The 13,840-nt window shown below is 48.1% G+C and overlaps 1 protein-coding gene across 1 annotated transcript; it reads right to left on the bottom strand.

Moving 5' to 3' along the window:
* Positions 1 to 1,678: 1,678 nt before the first annotated feature.
* Positions 1,679 to 12,937, bottom strand: LOC103810653 (tumor necrosis factor receptor superfamily member 21-like; the record flags this gene model as incomplete). Its single annotated transcript, XM_009083566.1, has 4 exons — positions 1,679 to 3,095; positions 3,989 to 4,208; positions 6,570 to 6,623; positions 12,672 to 12,937. Coding segments are annotated over 4 exons (770 nt in total), but the record flags the coding sequence as incomplete, so codon positions are not given.
* Between the last annotated feature and the right edge of the window lie 903 nt (positions 12,938 to 13,840).

Below are 13,840 nucleotides of genomic sequence, written 5' to 3'. Positions count from 1 at the left end.
GGTCTTCATTTCTTATACAATTCTGAAAAACAATGTTTCACTATTTTTTTGTGTGTATGTTGGGCACAAACATCACTGGCCCTTTCCTTACCACTTTTTACAGATGGTTTTGGATACTTGATTGTTCTCAGAGGTCTTTTGCAATCCAAATGGTTCTGTGAATAAATATATATATGTATACAGCAAAAAGTCTGGAATCAGAAATGATGGAGCCAGGGACAAGACCAACATCCAGGTGCAAACAAAGGAGGATGTGATGCTGGAAGTGTGCACAGCACAGATGGAGCCAAGGACTGCCCAAATCTTGACTTGTCCCACAATCTGCCACCAAGATGAGTTAAATGCATCCCAACAGCCCAGGGACCCAACAGTTTCCTTGTGCCTCTTCTGCATCTCCTGGACATGGCACCTTGACGACATGCCTGCTCCGTGGTGTTTCTTCAGCTGGCTCCTAAATCCTCTTTCCAGGACTGGTGGTTTTTTTCTGCTTTACCTTCAAAGGCCATTGGAAAATGTGATCAGCTGCTAGGACAAGAAATGGAGCTGCAGGATGAGGCTGGTGGTTCCCTGAGAGAGGGTTATGATGGCTCCGGTGCTTACAACCCATGGGTTTACCTGGGAGAACCTGGACCACCAGTAAAGGACAAATTCCTAATTTCCCAGCTGGACTTGCTCCAAGAGCCTACTAAGAATAATTTAAAGCCACCTATTGATTGAGCTCACAATTGCACACCTTCCATCCCCTTATCAATTCTTGTCCAGATGGATTGACAGCCACCACCACTGCTCCCAGCACAGAGGTAAATGCTGGGTAAACAACACTTGCCAACAGGCTGGTACTGTGCTCCACCCCAGAATATGACTTTTAGCAACCCCGCGCACACCAGGCGCACTATTTATTCATGATGTTTTGAAGACACATTGCAGGCACCAAGAGCTCAATACTTCATTGCCAGTGAGGGAAAACTCCACCCCAAAGCTCCCAATAAAGGCTCTTGCTATTTCACACTGTATTTCATCTGTCCATGTGTTGAAAAGTTTTAATCCTGTACCTAAAGTATGGTCCCCTACCAGCAATTTCCAGTGCCAGACAGAAGGAAAACACAGCACCCTAGTTAACAGAAAAGACTGGAGCCAAGTAAACAAAATGACAGTATTATAAACCAGAAGCATTTGTCCTATTAAGGATTCCATTCATAGACAGAATAACAAGGGATGAGTTATTTGGAAGTGACTTTAAGGACATGCGTAATGTAACGGCAACAGAAACGCTGTGACTCCAGGAGCTCAGGAGTGACTCAGCACAGCAGCTGCATCCTGGAAAATTAATACTTCAGCCCCCCCAAAATGCCTGTAAAGCCTTTGAGAGCTTGCAAAAACCAACCCTGGAAGCCCCATCAGCCATCTGATCTGTCACTGCTATGGGGATTAACACACATTCCCCCAGCACAGCACAGTGCAGGGACCTGCAGAGCTCCAGCAGTGACCATGGGGGCTTAAGGCAATGCTGTCAACAGAAAACAATCGCATTTTAGCATCAAAGCTAAAGGATACAACCCCCTCACCAGCCCCAAAATCTCTCTCATCACTCCCCCATGGACACTCTGAGCAAGCCCCTGACCCAACCCAGGTGTCCCTGAGTAGAGGCAGTTGTTAAGGAGGTTAAGACAGAACCATGTCAAGTAACAAACACCTAGTATTTATTAATAAATTAGTACACTGGAAGGCAATTTTTCAATTCATTCCCCTCTTTCCCCACTCCCACCCCTTCCCATGGGGCAGCTCATGCCACCCTCATATCATTATTTCTTCAAATTGAGCGTAGTACAGACTGTTTGTTACGGGAGCATAATAATTGCAAATATAATCAGACAGACTTCTTACGATGCAGCTTTTTTCCCCCACCCCCCAACCTCTTTTAATAAAAAGTGAAGTGTGATTTGAACAGACTATTGAGAGGTCTTCAGAGAACTTATCGGCCACGTCTGTATAAAAAACAAGAGACACGAGTGTAAAAGCATAGCTTGGTTTAAGTCTCACAGCACGAGGAGAGGGGGACGACGGGCGGTCGCCGTTGCCTCCCCACATCCAGCACCGGCTCCCTCTGGGGCCCCACTGTTCCCACACATGGCAAGGCAAGGTAAACTCCTTACATTCGACTGAAGGCAAAGGACCTTTCCATTGCCTTGAAGGTTGGTGGGACTTGCCCCTTTTCTTTGCAGTAAAGCACTTCTGCTGTAGCGTATAGGAGCGCGATGCATTGTCCAGGTGAAAACCATACAATAAATAACCGTGCTAGTAAAATCTCAGCAATGGATATGAGCCATACAATAGTACATTAAAAAAAAAAAGTCAGCTCGGGTGGGAAGCTTAGCTGCGTTAAGAGACAGTAATCAGCAACAACTGGGGTGTTTTTTTTTGTGTGATTTTGCCATTTACTGCTCCGAGGCGAAGAGAAATGGTGGGAGACGGTCACTCTGAGCGACAGCTTTGACAGAAAAAGGGATTTACAGAGCAATCCCCACTTCAATGTGTTAAAATTACACCAGATTCGTGGTCTTTTAGTTCATTAACTGCGTTATTTTTTTATTTTTTTAAAGTGCATCGGCTGATCTGATTGGAATGAGAACAAGGAGAAGAGAGGCGTGGAAAGGGGGCAGAGGGTGCAAAGACTTGGACTGAGCGATAGAGTTACAGTGGAGGGGTGCAATGCTGGCAAACTGCCCCCCCTCCAAAAACCAAGGACACCTCAACGAAAATACTGGCCATATATTCTACAACAAAACCTGCCTGCATATTGTCGGTCATCTTAACGAGTGCCAAGCTAGCTCTAGCAGATATTCGGAGTGTGTGGTGACCCAGTGCCTACAGTAAATCAGGAAGGTGACTATAGACAGAGTCCAGGAGGGTCTGGCTGGCTTCCTGGCTCTTGACTCCAGCAATCTCAAATAGCCTGTCCAGCTTATCTTCGGCCTGCGGTATCTCCTCTATCACATGGAGCTCCTCGGGATTGAGGATGTGCAGCATGTCGTCAAAGATGGGCTGCAGGTCGCAAGGGTCCAAGCGCACCTGGCGCAGGACGGTGTCCTTCTTTTCTGTAGGAGGAAAGGAGAGGGTGGTCAAGAAACTCCTCAAGGAACTTCTGCTAAACAGGGCTTGTTCTCCTTGGTCCATCCCCTGGTGCCACCTCTGGAGAGGCACATATCACAAGGAGAACTGAGGGAAGAGGTGCAGGGCAATGGAGAGAAGATGGGAGACACCAGTGCTGCTGAAGCACCTCAGTCAAGATCCCTCAAGAGCAAACGCAGCATTTGTAAATGCTGAATGGCCAATACGGAAAAGTGAGGGCAGGAGAGGAGCCAAAAAAGCTGAATTCTGCTCTTTCAAGTTGTTTTCATTGGGTCAGCTCCATTTCTGCACCCAAGCATAAATTTGGTAGATTGGCTGAGCGCAGTGTTTCACCTTTATCAGAAGTTAAAGATGATTAAATGCAGCAAGTTAAATAGAGTAAATTAAACCACCTAAAAAAGGGGGATGACTAATGGTGCTTTACATCTCAAGTCACATGCTGCAGCAAATGCAACCAAGAGTGAAAAAAAATTAGGAAAAAAAAAAAGGAAAAAATCAACCTTGAAATTATATTCTCTGGTTTCATCTCACACAATAATACACAGGCCAACACAACAGCCAAAAGTCAGGAAAAACACCCCCTCAAACATCCAGGGATGCTACAACTTCCCTGGCAGAACTTCAAAGAGTTAAAAGCCTTTAAATGTGTTTTTCTGTCTCAAATCTTTATCATCTTTGCTAACAGGATATTCTGGTCTGGAACGAGGATGTAATAAATGTATCCTGGAGAGCCAGTTTTCCCAGTTATTTACTTTAATGCTATCTTATGTTGGGCAGCTCTACCATGTGTGCTGACTGCACGGGACATGTCATGGTGTCCTTTCAGTCCTCCCACTCCCCCTTGGGCTGGCTTTGGTACCTTTGGTAATAAAAGAGCCTGTCCGGCTGAGCGCGGAGGAGCCGCTGGAGGTGGAGTCGCACCGCAGGAGGGGCTCTGCTTCGTCGACGAAGAAGCATTTCTTCTCGGAAGGAGAGGGCTCCACGGTGAGGACGGCTGCCTCAGGGGGCTTGGGGCTGGGGGTGGGCGCAGGGCTCACCGGGCTGGGGCTTGCCGGCGGTGCCAGTTTGTCACCTTCCAGCTTTGGGGGGAAGAAAAAGAAGAAATTAACTTGAGGGGATGCTACGCAACTAACTTGTACTCAAAACCACCTACACCCTGGCTTTCAACACACCCCGGGCCTCTCTTGGCAAGTGGTCCACTCATTGGTGGCTGCTTCCTCCCAGGGGACCTACTGACCCAGAATGGGCATTGGAGATGACCCAGAGTAGACATCAGCTGGCATCTGGCATGCCAGTGCTCAACAGGCAGGAGGGGTAACACTATCTGCACCCTTGGTAGAAAAAAGCACTGCACCAGGACTGTGCTTGCAAACAGAGCAGAGCATTTTAGCTTGGTTTTCCTTCTCACTCTCAGTTTAATGAAACCCAAAGCACAGCTCTTGGGGGCAACAGGTGACGATGCCCAAGCAGGTAAGTTATCCCCCAAATCTGCTCCACACCTAATGTTTGCTGAAAGCAAGGCACAGCCTGGCTCCATGCCTCCAACCAGTGCCAAGACTGCATGGCGAGAGCTGTGAGACCCCTCGGCGATCTCTGCTGCAGCACGTGGCTCTGACCAGCTACACTGGTCACACTTTGAGTTAATGATTTGTTTGCCCCGTCTCACCCTTGATCCTGTAAGCACCCCATTAAGGCCTGATGGAGAAGTCCATCCCACCACACTCCAAGTTCAGGGCCATGAAGGTCAGGCAGGAGCTGGCAGTGACCACAATGGAGCCTTTGCTTTTTCCTACCCTGACGTGAGCCAGGGGCAAGAGTTTGTCTCTACAGTCCCAAAGACACAGGGAGCAGCAAGTACTCCTGGGACATGCTGCACTGGGAAGCAGCACTATTTGAAAAGCAACGGGTGAGAGGAAATGGCCTCAAGTTGTGCCAGGGGCTGTTTATGGCTGAAAGGGTGGTCAGGAATTGGAATAGGCTGCCCTGGAGGCATTCAAATAATTGTGGATGTAGCATTTGGGGACATGGTAATGCTGGGTTAACATTCAGACTTGATAAACTTAGAGGTCATTTCCATCCTTAAGAATTATATGATTCTATGATTTGAATGCTGGTGTGAACTCACTTCCTAATTTGACTGTGCTCTGCATCTTCCTTCTGGGTCCCACCAAGCAGATTGCTTTAAGGACCATGTAATACTCAACTTCTTCCCAAACCCTGCATCCCTGTTCGATCTGCCAGAGTGCAGAACTGCAAACACTGTCCACAGGCAACCCACTGCACAACAGCATTTCACACCCCTATTTTCTCCTTCTACAGGGGGGAGACCAGGCTATTCCTGCTAACATGCTTTTGCCTACTACCCAAGGATTAAAATACAAAATTGGAATTAATGGCTGTGGGAAAGGGAGCTGCTGAGCCACCTCCATGCCGGAATGGATGTGCCTGAATATTCCTCATCCGTGTCGAGGAATTTGCCACCCACAAATCACATGTCTGCTGGGACGCCCATTAGTTCACATTAAGTTAACATTGAAGCCTGTTCCTGGTAGAATAAAAGGGTTTTTTCTTCCCTCATTGAAAATAAACAGGGGAGGATTTGTTCTAGCTCAGCACATTACGCAATAGGCATGTTAAAAATAAAAGTCAGCTTTAATTTTTAATTAAAAGAATCTGCCTTCTCCTCTGAAACTCCCTTTCCAGTACAGCTCATCATGAAGAATCAGCTATTGCCATTAAGGGGGAATAGCAAGGGAAGGACTGTAACAGCAGCTGGCTGCCTTCCAAATTGTAATACGCTCTGATATCCCCTTTAAAAATAACACAGGCTTTAGGGGTTAGTTTTTCCTTGTGCAGCTCATCTCTAATATCCAACAACAAACCCACCTACTGATTCCCAAAGAGGGCCCGGATGACTGAGCAGCAACTGACTAAGGGGAGGGCAGGGAGCACCCAGCTGCCCCAGCTCTGCCTTCCCAGCAGAAAGGAAAATCCCTTCCCAGAACAAAATCATTTGGTGTTTAATTAAACAGCTGCTAAAACACGCTAGAAAAGACAGAATCACTCGAGGTTATTAGACTGTAGGTGCCCTGGGAACCCAAAACTTTCCAAATAGCTGAACAGTTGTGAGCTTGAGGCAAAACAAACAGGATGCTCGGATGTGTGTTAATATTTAAACTGCGGGGAAGAAAGCAAGTGGGAATGAGGGCTTTGAAAGGCCAGGGAATGCAAAAGGTTGCTGCGAGGTGAAGACTGTGGAATAGGTGTAAAAACACACTATTCATAGCCCGTGACTCATTTGGTTGAAACCACCTTGGCCATTCCTATTTTTAAGAACGGCAGTGCTTGAGTGAAACCAAGCTCTGGCTGGGAAAAAAACCTCACAACACCACACCTTCCTGCAACCCTTCTGCCTTTCCAGAGCCACCAAATTTTCTCACCTTTATGTCTTCGTTGCCGGGGTCCGGCGGTTGCCACTGAGGCTGCATCTGCACCTGCACAGACAGACACATGGGACACTATTACATGCACAGTCCAGCATGAAAACTGAACGCACCGCGTTGGCTTTGTCGCATTAGCAGCCTCCTGCGACCCATCAGTTACACTGGGGCGCTCTGCCAGGGTTTTTTTAAGCTTTTTTTTTAGCACTGCAGCAAGAGATTTGCAATGTCAAAAAAATATTAATAAAAAAATCCTAAAAGCTCCTTTAGACTGCGGCTCAAGAACTGACATCCTCTTGGATTTCACTGCATCGGGGAGGATGCTCTAAGCAGCTCAGGGTGTCTGAAGGCCCTTCCTAAATGGAAGAAAAGGGACAGAAGGGGATGGGGGCAGAAGAAGACATAGGCTTGGCTTTGTTTTCTTTTCACAGAGGCTCTCAACAGCTCTGTTTGAACTGGTTGGTCCCATTTTCTGCCTTTGTACCAGTACTGCAATAAAAGCTTAACTCGGATAAACAGAAACTGCAGCTGCTGTGCTAACATTAGGAAGGAGCAGTCATAGGCACTAGAAACACCCTTCCCTCAGGCAATGCTTCCCTCTAACTCCTCCTGCAGCAACCAGGCGAGAACAAAAGCCGGTGGCAGGTTGGCTGCTGCAGAGGGTGGCTGTGTACCCTCTGGGATGTGGAGGGGATAAATTTAGCACTGAGGCATCTGTTTCCCAGATTCTCTGCCAAAAGATGACACCCGGCTGACACCAACCCTATTCCCAGGTCTGTTATGCCTCCATAGGGAATGCAGCAGGAAAAACCCCAGCATATGAAGCAGGGTGCACTGGGTGGCAGCCTGGCGCAGGCCAGGCTGGAGGCACAGGGTGGTGTTGGTGGGGGATGCTCTTGCTATGGACCCCACAGATGTAGGCAGGATCCACTTGGATAAGTGGCTTCATGGTCCATGTGGTGTTTGGGGATCCACCTTCAATGCAGACCAGACCTTGGCACGTTAAACACTGGCCATGAGGTCTCATCGAGGTGGCTGAGATGCAGTGACGGTGTGCAGATCCTGCAGAGCAGGAGGCAAACCCTTCGCCAATATGCGAAGGGCACAAGGATGATGGGGTGGGAAAGCCCAAATTTCCTCTCCATGCCCTTCATCTCACCAGCAGGGTTTCAGAATAGTGCTTGGTGCATCTCTGTGGTGGGGCCACATCCCTCAACACAAGGCAGTCCTGGAGAAGAGCCACTCAAGTCAAGCCTCATGCAACCCAGGACAGGCAATGATGGGTGTGGGGAGGGTTTAAATACCAAGACCAAAACACAGCCACCCACAGAGGAAGCAGTTCTTCCTCATCGGCTCCTGCCATTCAGGGGCCAAATGCTTCTCCAAACATGAGATGCTGTCGTCTCCAGGAGAACGCCTGGTGGCTTCTCATTTCTGTGCATTTGCCCACTCACTTTTTCAACTCAAAACCATAATGAAGAGTTGATGAAACCAAGATGAAGAGTTTTCAAACCCTATTACAGGCTGAGTAAGTTGATACTGAGTTTGGCTAGTAGAAGAAACCATCTTCTAGTTTCCTTTTATGCTCCCAAGCCCCACACTGCAAACAGACAGATCCCAGGAGATGGGGCCACTACAGCAGGGAAACCTTGAGTATCACTGCATATATAAAGTTTATATTTTTGTGTTTATGTTATTTATATTTGAATTGCTTTATAAATTATTACTTTTTGCTTATTGCACATTCTCCGGCCTAGTTCAAACCTCACCTTGGGTTGCTGAAAATCACCTCATGGTTTAGAGCAATTCTGGAGGAAAACCTGGAGCAAAACCCAGCTAGCTCTATCCCTTCCCCACGCCTCTGGCTACTTTATCCTACAGCTTTGTGCCTCAAGTAAAACCTGATGCAAGTCCAGAAGTAAAACGTGCAGGCAATTTTGTTTTTTCCAGGCTGCCTGGGCATTTCCCAGCCCTTAGACCACAGTCTCCTCTGGCTGGAAAATCCATCCAACCCTCACTCCACTGCTGACACGTGAGGTTAACACAGCACAAAGTTAATTCCTAATTACTGGGCCCAACCCAGTTCTGCATTGCCAAACTATGAAACAAAGGGGATGGGTGGGAGCTGACAGGGGCTGAATTTGAGAAACGCTGCTCCAGGCTCTTGACTCCAACCCTCATGGTTTTGACCTGCAAAAGAGCAAGAAAAGGAGCCACAAGGCACTGCCAGAGTTGCATGCCTGGATACAGGGCTGCTTTCACATCATCTTCTCCTCTGGCACCCCCAAAAACCCCACGGCTTAACCTCACACCAGCTCCAGCCATGACACATCTGCTAATTCATGGGATTATCCGCAGCATGAAATTAGCCACAGACCTAAACCTTGCTGGGCTTGGGGCTGCAGCCTCCCCCTCTCCACTTTCAACATCTCCCTTAGTCTTTTTTTTCAGCTTTGCTGAGGCTGTGCTGCTGAAAACCCTGAGTGAGGCTGTTTGCTTCCCTTCCACCCAGTCCCTGAAATACTTCAGCCAAGGCCAGCAGAGCCATAAATAAAACACTGAGAGCTTAAAGCACTGCTCACAGCAAGGCACTCAGGGTAGCCAACACCACCAGCTGTGCCAGCTCCACCCCAGGCCAACCCAGGTGAGCACAGGCACTCCTCCATAGCTGAAAAATGCTGTTATGCACCCCAAAAAAACCTCACTCCCCAGTAGATTCACTGAACTTGTCTAATTTTAACCCTCAAAATGGAGAGCTGCAATTTGCTGGGATAGCAGTGAGAGACCCCTCCCTTTTTTCCCCCCTCTATCCCCTATTTTTGTTGTTGTCAGCACCACTAATTTGGGGTGTGCCTGTGCTTGCTAAGCAGTGCCCAGGCTCGCACGCTGCTGCCTGGCAAACCTGCCTGTGACGGGAGAGATTTTGTAAAGCTCAAGCCTGCGGAGTGTTCATGGCCAGGGCCAAGTTTTAACAGGAGCCCTGTGAGTTAAATATACCCCAAAAAACCTTCACACAGCTGCTGTGCTTGCCGTATTTTCTGGCTCAGCTGCAAAAAACCCTGAGCGAAATGATTCAGAGGGCTAATCTCGTTTTAACCTAAATTCATCCAGCACCGTGCAAAACCAGCATAATCTCCTGCAGCTAAAAACTCTGCCAAGTCTGCTGTGGAGCTGCTCCCTACCTGAAGGAAAATGCTCCTGCCATGTACCGTAACGCTCCAGGGACTCTGATTAATTCCTCTATCAGGGTTTGTAAATATTTGGATTTCAGAGCACAAAAGGCTGCTGAAGCAATGGGGCGCTATGGGAAGAGCAGCTTTGCCTCCATACAGGAGCATTACTTCACCCATTACAGGGTGAAGCCAGACACCAGATAAAGGATTTAGCACAAAGATGTGACAGCAGGTAGGATGGGATGGTGAAGGCAGTCTGGCTAGGTTTAGGGTACCAATTTGCTGTCTGAGAGCTATGGCATTCAATGACACATTTTTTTACTTATGAGCTGAGGGTGTTGGTGATTTCTGATGACACAGGATCATGGAGAGAAATGGGGAAACCCCCTTTTGCACCCAGGCATGCCAGGTGGGGCCAAAGGCACTACAGGCATCACAGCCATCCATGTATTCATCCCTCCTGGGCTCATGTAGGACACACCAGCATGTGTTAGAGGCTCGCTGCTGGCTCAGGTCACCCCAAGGGCATCATGCTGTTCCTTAGAATCACAGAATGGTTTGGGTTGGAAGAGACCTTAAAAATGATCTCGTTCCAATCCCTCTGCCATGGGCAGGGACACCTTCCACTAGACCAGGTTGCTCCAAGCCCAATCCAACCTGGCCTTAAACATTTCCTGGGATGGGACATCCAGAACCCCTCTGGGCAACTTAGCCATAGGGAAGATGCATGTATTTGCATTGCTTATGACGGTCCTCACTCCCTCCACAGTACAAAAAACTATTTTTATTCTATTTTGCTGGTTTGGACTTTTTTTGCAAGACTGCTTTTGCAGGGCTGGAGAGGTACAGTGCAGCACCCGCATCTGCCACCAACGGGGCAACCCACTTCTCCAGATCAAACCAGTTTGGTACAGAGACAAATTGCCTCGCTTTGTCTGCATTTGGACCAACATATTGCTGAGAGTCAAACCCCAATTGGCTCTAATTAAAGGCTTTTCAAACAGTAGATTAAAAAAACCCCAAAGATCAACCTCCATGCCTGCTCCTGGTATTGAGCACTTGGCTCCCAGGACTGCTGTGATGCCAATCAGCCGCCAGCAAAATTCTCCACGATTTGGCCTCCCATGCACAAGCTGCTTCCCACAGCTTCCTGAACCCCTCCCAGGGCCATTCTTTCACCACCCACATCGACAGTGCAGGAGCCAATTTAGGGAGAGGAGGCAGACAGGTTACAGCAGGTAACACCTTGCAGAAACACAATGTGCTGTTGTGCTAAATCTGCACCCTGGGGTACTTCAAGGCTTTGACATCCCACACGAAGCTTCAGGACCTCCAGGGCACAGGAATGGCCAACTCCTAAGGTTGATCATGAGGGACGCTCATCTGGAAAAGCCCAATCAGATGTGTGGGGGAGGAGGATGTGCCAGCTTGGGTGCATTTGTTAAAAAACAATTCCTATGCTGAAACAAGCCAAATTTCTCATGTGGACCCACCCAAGCCACCTGCTCAAAAGATCAGCAACCCAATTTTACCCATTTCTAGGAAAGGAAGTGAAACTTGCGGGGGACACCAGAATCCAGGTGCTGCTGGACACTGAGGAACACCACATGCTGTTTTAAAAAAAAGCAAAGATAAACATCCTCCAGGAAAGCTGGTCAGGAAGCCCAGAAAACTTGCATACAATTATCCATGAGATTTGGGGTTTCTCATTCTCCAGAGCACCTATTCACTGTAGTTTCAGAGTTATGGGCATGTACAAGCCAATGGCTTGTGGTTACTCCATTGTTGAGAAGCCCACCCTGCTGACAGGTCACCCAATAAACCCTGCTCCTGGGCTGCCACACACATTTCTGAGCTGTTTCAGAAGCACCACCTGATGGTCTTGGCCAAAACAGCACAATGCTCAGGAGTGTTGAGCACTGTAGAGCCCGAGTATGTTAATTAGGCATTGTGCTGATGAACAAGCTTCACGTTTAATAGGGGGAAGTCTGTGATGGTCAAAACAGGACTTGGAAATCCCCTGTCCTGACAAATGCTCTGCCCCGTAAGCTTTATTATACGAGAAGGTCTACCCTGCCAGGCGCACAGAGAGGTCTGCAGGCACCCAACTGCTCCCCTTTGGGATTGGGTCATGGCTAAGACAACGGGAAATGTTTCACCAACCAGTTTTGGGGGAACAGTTGTCCCTCAATCACTCCCATTCAAATGTTGTCCCATTGGCTTCCACATTCAGAAAAAGCCCCATTCATCACCTTTACAAACATGCTGAGAAGATCACCAAGTTACCAGAGCCAAAAAACTGAAACAAGTAAGGCAGTGGTGGCCAAAACAAACTGCTAAAGTCACCAGGGTACCTCCCACTAACTTACACTTGGCCAAGAACCTACTTCAGGAAATTCTGCAGCCATTTATTTATTGTCCCAAAATATGGGACAGGTTGTTTTAAGGCCAGAGCTGCCAAAGAAGGGCAAGAACTCTGGAAGACTGCATGGATGGACTCCCCAGATCCACCAGTCACCATCCTGGAGGAAGCAACTCATTTAGTGCTCAAAGATGCTTCTCACAAAATCCATGGCATTTAATTATAGCGTTTGAGAGCAAGTTTAAAGGGGGATGCTTTTTCCTCCATGTCCCTGAAATGAGGGCTAAGGTTATCACATCCTCGCGGTGATCTTCGAAGATATGTGCAAAGCACAACACATAGGACTCAAGAGTTCATCAAAACTTTGACTAGGATTTGAGCAAAGTTTGGCAAAGATTTGCTCAAAAGCATTGCACAACTTAACTATAAGCCCCTGACGAGCTACATGGAGAGATGGAGCCCAACTACTGGGCTCTTAGCTAAGTTCAAGGCCACAACTGGGTCCCACGCCCTCACATGCAGTGCCCTGTATTGGCCAAGACCATGCAAAGCTGAGCCCTTTGTTACCGGTGTGGTGTCCTCCATCAGGCCTCGGATCTTCTCCACCACGTCGTTGCGGCGGTGCTGGCGGAGTGCGCTGATGAGCTGGGCCAGGCTGGCCTCAGGCCCGCGGATTGTCCAGTGCTGCAGGGCGGCGTAGGCACGCTCGTGGTCAGCTGCGTAGCCGTTGGAGAAAGCCGCCACCTCCCGTTCACTGGCGTTGCACAGGAACTGGTAGATGTCCTTCCACTGACTCCCCACCTGGGCGGCCACCAGCTTCAGGATGTCGATGCCTGTAGGGCAGAAAAGCCACAGGTGAGGCATGGGCATCTGCAGCCTCTCAGCACAGCAAACCTAAGCTTTATCAAAGCTTCTCCCATCCTCAAATAGCCATGCTTTGTTTTTCTTGGGTTGGTCTTTGAAATTTTGTTAGTATTATTATTTTAAGACCTTTTACGAACCCAGGCTGCAGCAAAGCAGCACCTGTAACATGCTCAACAGCTGCTATACATGTAAAGGGTGACAAACACCTCAGTTGCTCCAACGCACTCTAAAATCAATCACATATTTAAACTGTAAAATTTCCTACACTCTTTGGCACAGGAAGACCTCTGGTAGTCAGACACCGCACAGCTGAAGGAACAGGGCAGATGGCCATGCACTCACCCATTGCTGCACTGCAGCCACTGCTTCGAACAGGCGATGGATAAAGAGGTGAGTCACCAAAGCACCTCTATAAAAAACAGTATTTCCATAACAAAGCACCTACAGCAGCTATGATTGCATTTAGAGCCATTTCCAGTGCAGACTGGTGGAATGACTCAGTTATGGCCTGGGAAATGCTGCACCAGGTGAGCATTGGGTGAGTGGAAGATCTAGTAGAAAACCTGAAAGCAAAAAAGGCAGTTTCCCCCAGAAAAGCCCTTGAGACATGCTGGTTCAAGATGATGAGGGTTTTCACCATGTAGGTTGGGAGCAATGCAAACAGAATGCTTATCCTTGAGTCTACTAAGAGGTCAGGAGTTAAACCTTCAAAAAGCCATATCTCCTTCATAACAACTAATTAACCCTGTTTTATCAAGCTGAGCAACACCTTGTTTCCAACAACCACACAAAGGGTCAGTGTAGGTGAGCTGCAAAAAGAAATTCACTTATTCCAGAGATAACCATGCCTTGGGTTTCCTTGTGAACCAGTG

The sequence above is a fragment of the Acanthisitta chloris genome, unplaced genomic scaffold (genome assembly GCF_000695815.1).
Source record: "Acanthisitta chloris isolate BGI_N310 unplaced genomic scaffold, ASM69581v1 scaffold18311, whole genome shotgun sequence".
Taxonomy (NCBI): domain Eukaryota; kingdom Metazoa; phylum Chordata; class Aves; order Passeriformes; family Acanthisittidae; genus Acanthisitta; species Acanthisitta chloris.
Note: the sequence above shows the minus strand (reverse complement) of the source record. Positions and strands in the feature narration are given on the sequence as shown.